Source organism: Pygocentrus nattereri, chromosome 18 (assembly GCF_015220715.1).
Source record: "Pygocentrus nattereri isolate fPygNat1 chromosome 18, fPygNat1.pri, whole genome shotgun sequence".
Taxonomy (NCBI): Eukaryota; Metazoa; Chordata; class Actinopteri; order Characiformes; family Serrasalmidae; genus Pygocentrus; species Pygocentrus nattereri.
Genome location: NC_051228.1, coordinates 38048461 through 38058658, shown reverse-complemented (window position 1 = coordinate 38058658; position 10198 = coordinate 38048461). Strand labels below are relative to the sequence as shown.

At 43.4% G+C, this 10198-nt stretch overlaps 1 protein-coding gene across 3 annotated transcripts in view; it reads right to left on the bottom strand.

Moving 5' to 3' along the window:
- Window positions 1-10198, bottom strand: part of dchs1b (dachsous cadherin-related 1b) — a 178894-nt gene that overhangs the window by 40190 nt on the left and 128506 nt on the right. For all 3 annotated transcript variants that reach the window (XM_037547270.1, XM_037547268.1, XM_037547269.1), the window contains exons 3-4: window positions 3126-3314; window positions 509-740 (exon numbers count right to left, since the gene is read on the bottom strand). In XM_037547270.1, coding sequence (XP_037403167.1) covers window positions 509-740; window positions 3126-3314 — 421 coding nt within the window. The remainder of the gene's footprint in view (window positions 1-508; window positions 741-3125; window positions 3315-10198) is intronic.

Here is a 10198-nt window from a genome sequence, read left to right as displayed (position 1 = left end):
AACACCACTAAATGGATGCTCGCACTGTGACCGGACAAAGCCGTAACTTTGGCCCAATCCCATTTCTTCTTTTTACCCCTACCCCTTGTTTTCGAGTGTCACCGAGTTGAAATATTGCCCTACGAAATCGAAATGAGACCCTCTAATAAAAGAGCATCACTTCATTAACAGCTACTAGCGCCGCTCTGTAGGCGACCCTGCCCGTCTGCAGGGACAGCAGAGGAGGGGAAAGTTCAGCTTTAGTTACATTTAGGGATCATACGCCTTCAAAGAGGGGGGCAGTTATTTATTATCACCCCCCCCCTAATTCTTCAGTGATATGAAGCTGAAGTCAGAGATTCTCCAGATTCTTGAGAATTTTCCCGTTCCACCTTAAATGGAGCAGCAGTTACATTCTGGTGCTTGACGTGTCAGAATTGCTGGACTATTTAAGGTGGAACATGTGTGCATGTACACACACACACACACACACACACACACACACACACACACACACACACACACACACCTGTGTCCTTGTTGAGGGTGAAGAAGTTGGAGCCTCCTCCTGGCACAGTGCGATATGTCAGTTTGCCGTTCTCCCCAGAGTCAGGGTCATGGGCCGTCACCCTGACGACGGAGGTTCCGGGAGCACTCTGCGAGCTCAAGCTGACCGCGTAGTTGACCGGGTAAAACGTGGGCCTGTTGTCGTTGATGTCCTGCAGTGACACCTTCACATACGCTGTTGAACTCAGACCACCCTGAGAGACACAGGGAGTACGTCATTGACCAACGAGTGACTGTAGCAGAACCAGCTTCACTGCGGTCGGCCTTGCTTTTCACTTTTGCTTTGATCAGTAAAATTTGTAAAGGAAGTCCTTACAGTATTCAGAGGGATGAAAAAAGAGCTGTTATGAGGAAAGTTAAATGGGTTGTGCACTCATTACACAACCTTCACAAGCACTGTTTTATGACCGCACTGAGGATGGAAACGGGGAAATGTGAGAGCTGCTACTTGCCCAGTATAAGATGAGCGAGAGAGAACGAGCAAAAGACACACCGATCAGGCATAACACCCACTGTCCACTCTGTTAGACACTCCTACATTGTCCATGTAGAGTCAGAGACGACAGCTCATCTGCTGCTACACAGTTTGTGTTGGTCATCCTCTAGTCCTTCATCAGTGGTCACAGGACGCTGGGCTGGATATTTTTGGTTGGTGGGCTATTCTCAGTCCAGCAGCGACACTGAGGTGTTTAAAAACTCCAGCAGCACTAGCGTGTCTGATCCACTCGCACCAGCGCAACACACACTAACACACCACCACCACCACGTCAGCGTTACTGCAGTGCTGAGAATGACCCACCACCCAAATAGTACCTGCTCTGTGAGGGTCCATGGGAGTCCTGACCACTGAAGAACAGGGTAACAGAGTATCAGAGAAACAGATGGACTACAGTCTGTAACTGTAGAACTACAGAGTGCAGCTATACAGTAAGTGGAGCTGATAAAGTGGACAGTGAGCGTAGAAACAGGGAGGTGGTCATGATGTTCTGCCTGACCGGTGTATAATGGCACAAAAAGAGTGCGAAACAGAGACGGATAGAGAAGGACAGACAGAAAGGCAGGCGGTGTTCAGACCTGTTGGTATATAACAATGCACCCCGGGGACACTGTGCTTTACTGCCTTTTCATTTGGAGAGTGGACGAATGTTGTTGCTGGCAGTAAAAAGAGAATATGCTGTGCAGTGAATCAGAAAGCTGCTCTGAGGACTACGCTACAGCACAAACGCACCTTTGTATCAAAGCACTGCATCTGCTCAGTCCTGACTGGAATGTGCTATTAAAGGGTCAAACCCTTGAATAATGTTCTAGTAAAAAAGTTCAATGAGTGATTTGTAAGGACGGTCCATCCATTCAAAACAAACCTGACCACTGTTACGGACCATTACAGTCAGCAAGCAAACTTTCCTGAGAAGCCCAGCAGTCCTAAAAGTCAAACGAAGCTTACCATGAAACTCTATGATGAGCAGTGTCTCAAACCAAAAAGGGATTAGTTTAATTATTACAACTTACTACTCATTACTTTACCTTTATGTTACTCTCTAAAAGCCACGCAAATCTGTACCAACTGGAAAGTACCAGAGTCTTTTAAGCGCTTTGTTTAGAAAGAAATGGCTGTAAACATCATTGAAAAGGCCTCAATGACACAGGCAGATATGCTTTATTAAATATTATGCAACAGTTAGTTCTGGCCATGCAAGCTGATTGGTTGTTCTAACTGTGCTGTTATTTCACCAGAACATCACAGGTTTTTCACAAACACTGTATCACTCCGCTGAGATGCAGTTGCTAAGCAACGACTCTGACAGCTGTAGGAGACGCTCGAGCCATCTGAACGTTTTTACTTCTCACTTTGCCACAAACAGAAAACGGACACTGTTAAGACCACATCTGACCGACAGCCGATTTGGTCCGACTCTGAAGACGAGACGACGCTAAATTCCCAAACCGTCGTCACCACTGAGCAGCTTTTCAGTCGGCAGCTGTGACAGAAGAACAGCTGAACAACCTGGAATCAGCCAGAAATGAACCCAACACCATTCGCCAAACTAAACGGGCTGTAAGAAGCTTTACAGACCGGCTGGAACAAAACAACATTAATACTGATCTGGAGAAACTGACCAAACTGAGCTGAACCTGATATTGGGTCAATTTTATGGCTCAGTCTGATTTGGCCCGACACGTCTGGCGATTGGTGTTGGGTTCATTTCTGGCTGATTCCAGGTTGTTCAGCTGATCCATCAATTACTCAATCCATCAATCCATCAATTACTTTGACCATTAATCAGGTAATGAGTATAAAAAAGGCCAAACAATAAAAATAGTCTTACGTGAACAATAATAAACCATGCCTAGATGGAATACATCAGAAAAAAATATTTTTTTTAAAACCACTCAGAACAAAAATTCAAAACACTGAACGACTGAGCACTTAATATGAGAGAGACCAGTAGAAATATACATTAACAGTCATTGCCGATCCATCAGGGAAATTTCCGTCTATTCATTTAGTAGCAGACTTTATTTGATCTATCGTGCGGGATTTGAATGACAGGTCGGGAGTGTAGTTCTCCATAACTCACCCCGTCAGCAGCAGTGACGATGAACTCAAAGCTGTCGGCTCCTCCGTCTCGGTCCAGCGCCGTGCTGGTGCAGATCTGTCCCGTCTCTTTATTGATGCTGAACAGTGAAGGAGGAGAACTGCCGGGTCCTGTTCCTAGAGAGTATGTTATAGCGCCAAACGAGCCGCCATCAGCATCATTTGCGGTCACCTGCGCAATAAAAAGACAAAACACAGCACAGAGTCTGATTAACACCGGCTGTTCTAGCCCTTATATAGATCAGCCTGGCTTTTCTCATGAGTTCTGACCACGCCTTCATATGGCCACACTATGAGAAGCGAGGATCTGAGTTCTGAGTGGCTCCTGCTTTAACCTCGAACCCCCCCCCACCCCCACCCCCACCTCCTTGATGAGTAGACGGACTGAAAGACAGGAGACAGGATCAGAGGGAGATGTGGAAGTGGTGAATGTCGAGGTGGACATTAATAGGAAGGAGGAGGAGCTCCCGAAGTCTGCCTATACCCCATGTCCATTTATGCAAGCATTGCCATCATTAGCAGTATTTACCTGCATTAACATCTTCTTAGATGTTATGACCTGATGATCACGTGCTCTGGTAATATTGTTTGAAACATCATGACAACTGAACAAACCCTGCATTTGAAATGGAAGTTACACATAACAAACCCTTGCAACTCACAGTAATCGGCAGCGATGACAAACGTGGTGACAAACGGCCAAATGTGTTATTACACACATCTATAACAAGAAGAGCTCAACCAGTTTGCATTGAAGTCACTGTAGTTACTGGATAATGAGCTTTAGTGTGTAATTAGCCTGAGATTTTAAGAGGGTAAATGTTTTTTACACATAACTCAAAGTTAAAACTATGCAAAACTTCAATGAATACCACGTATGTGTTTGCCCATAGAAATGGAGATTTTTATATGATTTGTATTTGATATGATTTGTAAGTTGTTCTGTTCTATACAGTCTTCTTGGTTTGGAGAACAAAAACTATCATATATCATTGAAACAGATGGAAAAGAGCAGGCAAACAGAATCTAATGAATGTAAAGGTCATTAATAACTTAATCCATCTCCTATATATATATATATATATATATATATATATATATATATATATATATATATATATCTTTTATATATTATTTATATATACATCTTTTTTTTTCAAAACATGCATTAAAATTACTAATAGCAATGTCTCAGTAGCTAGCTAACTTTCCTGTTCCACCTTAAATAGTCCAGCAGTTCTGATGCCTGAAGTGACAAAATGTAACCGCTGCTCCATTTAAGGTGGAACGGGAAAATCTATTAGTATTATTATTAGGTCCAATCCCATTATACCCAGTCCCTACCACTACCACCTAGGGGTGGGTGTCCTGATTTTGTGGTGAGATAGAGGGGTGGGGCGAAGTGTTGGGGCTACATGACCCTCCAAACAGAGGTTTTTATATATTTCTTTTATATAGAAACATATATTCGAATCACTAACAGCATGCTGATATCTCGGTAGCTAATTAGCTAATTTTCCCGTTCCACCTTAAATAGTCCGGCAGTTCTGACGCCTGAAGCTCCAGAATGTAACTGCTGCACCATTTAAGGTGGAACGGGAAAATTCTCAAGAATCTGGAGAATCTCTGACTTCAGCTTCATATCACTGAAGAATTAGGGGGAGTGATAATAAATAACTGCCCCCCTCTTTGAAGGCGTATGATCCCTAAATGTAACTAAAGCCCAGCAGTGAGGAGCTGAACTTTCCCCTCCTCTGCTGTCCCTGCAGACGGGCAGGGTCGCCTACAGAGAGGCACTAGTAGCTGTTAATGAAGTGATGCTCTTTTATTAGAGGGTCTCATTTCAGAGGGGTCTTACATTTAAATAATTATGAAATGGAAATTAAAAGCCCAGCAAAATGACAATTAATCTATAACTCCTTTCTAAGGATTTATCCAAAAAACTCCTGCTGAGCAGAGTAACAGAGAGCAGCGGTGGCTGCCAAAGTGAGTAAGAGAGTGAGCACAGAGGACAACCCATTGCGTGGGAGCTGCCCCAGATGCCTCAGCCATGCCCGTACATACCTGGGCAGACTGCCATGGAGAGCAGGAGCACTCCCTGAGACAGAGAGAGGGAGAGGAGGAGGAGGAGGAGAATAATGAAGTGAGAAGACTGGCCTGAAATGGAGAGCTGTACTGCTTTTCGCTACTGGAGATTCTGCACATAAAGGTATGTATGATCATACAGTATCGGTCAAAAGTTTGGGCACATCCTACGGAATCTTCAACCGTTGACCTCTTGATTGTGGGCTGGAGGTCAGGGAACCTGCCCTGTGACCGGAAGCTTGCCGGTTCGATCTCCTCGGCAAAGTACCTAACCCCGATTGCACCCCGGGCGCCGTGGATAGGGCTGCCCACCACTCCGGGCAAGTGTGCTCACTGCCCCCTAGTGTGTGTGTTCACTATTGCGCATGCATGTGGGTGTTTCACTGCACGGACGGGTTAAATGTGGAGGTCTAATTCCACAGTTGGCAAAATGATTCAAAATTCTAATCTGTAAAAGCATTCCTGGATACTCGTAAAGCTGCTCCAGAGAATGGCAGGAGCATGCAAAGCCTCAAGGCAAAGCGTGGGATTGGGAGTGGGATGTAAAAAGTAAATAACTCCATATGTTGTTCCATAGTTTTGATTCCCAAATAATTTTTCTAAAAAAGTGGAAAAACTACAAAAATTGTGTCCAAAGATGCCGGACACAGATAACCAATTGCACTAAGACATGAATCACTAGTGTAACGTAGGGAGCGAGGCTGGCTGCAATCGCCAAGTGACTTAGGGGCATTAGGGGCAGGCTGGGGTCAACATACAGGACAAACCAAACACAAATAGGTTCAGAATCAGGTACAGAACACAGGGAGCAACACAGAAACTTCTCAAGCACATAGTGGAAACAAAGGAGTATATAAAGCAGTCTTACTGAGTCCAAAAGGAGCAGCAGCTGTGTGGGAGAGGAGGAGAGTGGGCGGAGCCAAGGAGAGTTCAAGTCAGTCTACCCAGAGGGGCGGAGCCATGACAGTAAGCTGTATTAATTTACTTAACGTAAGCACATTCCCAAAGACGTGTCAAGAACGTGACTGAAGCCTGCGGTAGTACAGCTGGATCTCTCGCCAGGCTACCCGAGAGGCTGACTGAGGTGAGCTAAAACGAGGGACAATGAAAAGACATGCACTTGTTTTCAATGCTACCTCACATGGCACATCATCCATCATCATCAGGAAAAAGAAATGATTAGCCCTCCTCAGCAGCTTGGACTGCTAGACCCTCATCTCTACTGTTAAGTCTGGTGTTGGCTCATCTGAAGGGGCAGCCCTGTGCTGGTCTATCATAATAGCCCTAATATTAGGTCAAATTAACCTGCAGGGGCTCTTTATGGGTATCAAACTGTCATAGTGCTGTTTTGGTCTAGTGTAGTGGGTAACACCTTTGCCTTTAACACCTTTGCCTAGACTGGGGTTCAATCCCCCACCTGGGTAAGCACCCTACACTATACCAATAAGAGTCTTTGGGCAAGACTCCTAACACTACCTTTGCCTACCTGTGTGAAGCAAACAAATCCTTGCGTCTCTGTCACGATTGGCCCCTCCCAGTTATCCACGTGCTTTTGTTTGCTTGTCCATGTGCTTCCCGGTTCTGCCCCCTTGTTTCTAGACTCCACCCTTGATTGTTACCACCTGTGTCTTGTCCCTCGTCATCCCTGTTGTATTTAAGCCCTGTGTTTGCCTATGTTTGTGCTGCTGCTCTTTGTTTGAGGTGTATTGTATTGTTTGAAGTGTTTGAATTGTTTGGTGTTTGTTTCTTCCGGCTTCTGTTGTGTTTATCCTGTGTTCCTTTGTTGTCATGCCTGTACCCCAATGTCTCTGTGTTGGCTCTTTGACCCTGGACCGTCTTGACCCTGATTTTGGATTTGCCCTCAATAAATCTCGCTTCTCTACGCATATGCGTCCGCCTCATCATCGCTCCCCATCATTACAGTCTCCATTTTTCACATGCTTATGATTTTTATATCATTTGTTACCCTTTACATTATATGTTAACTGCTTGAGCAAAGGACCAAAAGAAACAACCCAAAATCACTTGGAAAAATTGGTTCCGCGGACTTACATTAAAAGTAAAGTTTGATTTTTTCCTTCTCCTGTAAAGTTATCATTCCGGAGATACAAGGTTTTCTCCCGACAATGGCAGAGAGCCAGTGTTACCAACTACCATGTTGCGCACCAGGTTACCATGTTTGTGTATTATAAATAAGAAGAACTATATTTGGCCTATAACATGGTTATGTCACATATTCTCATATTTTGTCAATATAGTTTTATGATACTTTTCTCTTTATTTACTCCTTGCAGTTTAAAGGATATCCATTCAACTAATAGAGAAAGAAAGAAAGGAGGACAGAAAAGAGTCAGCGTGAAAGTACAACCCAGCGTCCATCTGTTCGGCTGGACTTTGCAGGCTAGTAGACCCATAAGAATAGAAATCGTATAGTTTGGATCTTGGATCAGCGAACGCTTTGCTTCTACAAATCACAAAACCATTTGTTTGCCTAGGCACCTTGCCTCCACACAGTACTGGCACACAGACAGCATCTAAATGATATGTTCGTGATATGAACCACTTACGAAAAGAAATGTGACAGATAAATATACAGCTGATAGCCTGGCGAGGGGGCCAACTGGGGTCATTAGCCGATCTAAATAGAAGCGTTTGAGGATTGAGAGCAGAACGGATGTCAAAGCTGGACAGTCTTGTCTTGTGGGATGTGCAGTAGCAGGATTTTAAAACAGGGAACGTTGTTTTACAGAGGAGCGGCTGCCTTTCTGTCCACCAGCTGCGAGAAAGGAAGTCTGTGTTTAGGACTCGGTTCAGGTCAAGTTCATTTGCCTTCCAGACATTTTCTTATGACACTTAACACTGAATGGGCATCGTGAGCAGGAAATCCCTTCCTGCGCAGGTATCCATCTCAAAGGAGCCTTATACTAGGCGCTGTAGCAGAACGAAACCTCCAAAATCATAATTTTACAGGAGAAGGAAAAAAACCTGCTTTACTTATAATGTCAATGGGTCATTTGGGCCGTTTCTTCCGGTCTATTTATCATGAAATTTACACACAATGTAAAGGCAAACAGGCATTTTCAAATGATGTCAATAACCGAAAAAAGAGAGACGAGGTTTTGTTCCAACAGCAGGGACATTTGACTTTTTAGTTATTATTTAAAGCTTTACAGGGTGAACAAGTCCATATTTCCTACAAGGTGCTGCTTTATACTTGACAAGATAATATACAATTTATTTTACAGTACCTGGTTTTCAGTGGCTACAAGAGCAATTTCTGCCTGTTCTGGAAAAGGTTCCTCATTTCAACTATGCCTTTTAATAACATTGAAGGATATATTTTGGTAGAAATGAACATTCCATTCAAACAGGAAGTGAACTGGATTCTTATTACTGTAGGTAAGCGAGCAAGTCCACTCATTAAAGTCTTTTATGGCGTTAACATGCTATTCACCCCTCATGGTTTGTTAGCAGCTCAACACAGAGTCATAACATTTTACATAGAGAGAGCCAACAGTGTCCTACTTAATCTGCCAACAGTGTTATTCGGAAATATATTTTATTGCATTACATAACATTCATTAAAAATATCAATTCATGTTCCGCTGGCAGGATGGCCACTAGGGGGCCTGCAGAAAGAGGCTACATAAATGAATACTAAGATAAATACAGATGTCCATATATTCAAATAACCATGTCCATGCCAAGCACATTAAATTAATTAAATTAAATTAAGTGATCCTTATTAGTCCCACAACGGGGAAATTTCACGTCTGCATTTAACCCATCCGTGAAGTGAAACACCACATGGTAGGCAGCAATATCTGCAGCATCTGGGGAGCAGTTAGGTTAGGTGCCTTGCTCAAGGGCACATCAGTCATGTTCTGTCTCCGGTTCCCTAACCTCCAGCCCATGACTACTCCACTAGTATGTTGACTGCCCCACGTTATGATGTTCTGGACCTTTGCTTGAGGATATTTTCTCTCACTGGACAACACTGAACTTTACATGTTAATGTCAAACATATAGACTCCAAAGAAGGTCTATGTGATGTTATGATGTTCTGGACCTTATGTTCTTGGTTTTTGGCTGATGCTCTTATCCAGAGCGACTTACAATTTGATGATTTCACACAGGTAGGCGAAGGTGGTGTTAGGAGTCTTGCCCAAGGACTCTTATTAGTATAGTGTAGGGTGTTTACCCAGGCGGGGGGATTGAACCCCAGTCTACAGTGTAGAAGGTAGAGATGTTATCCACAACACTACACCAACCATTATGTTACCATGAGCTCTGAGACTCAAGTGAGTGACGCCACACACAGGAGGGACGAGGAGAGAAACAGCAGTCAGAGAAGAAAGTGAGTCAGAGGGAAGTTATTCCACATGACGTGATCTAAAAAGAGGAAACTGACAGTAAATGTTGTTGAAATCTGACTGAACTGGACTTTATTTGATCTGATGTTCAGTAAATGTTGGTGAAATCTGAGCGAACTGGACTTTATTTGATCTGATGTTCAGTAAATGTTGTTGAAATCTGACCGAACTGGACTTTATTTGATCTGATGTTCAGTAAATGTTGTTGAAATCTGACCGAACTGGACTTTATTTGATCTGATGTTCAGTAAATGTTGTTGAAATCTGACCGAACTGGACTTTATTTGATCTGATGTTCAGTAAATGTTGTTGAAATCTGACCGAACTGGACTTTATTTGATCTGATATTCAGTAAATGTTGTTGAAATCTGACCGAACTGGACTTTATTTGATCTGATGTTCAGTAAATGTTGTTGAAATCTGACCGAACTGGACTTTATTTGATCTGATGTTCAGTAAATGTTGTTGAAATCTGACCGAACTGGACTTTATTTGATCTGATGTTCAGCTGTCGACTGTATAAGACGCTGATATTCCTACTCGGCTACTTCAGTAAACAGCATATGGCACTGAGTCATGATGCAAGTTAGACATGATG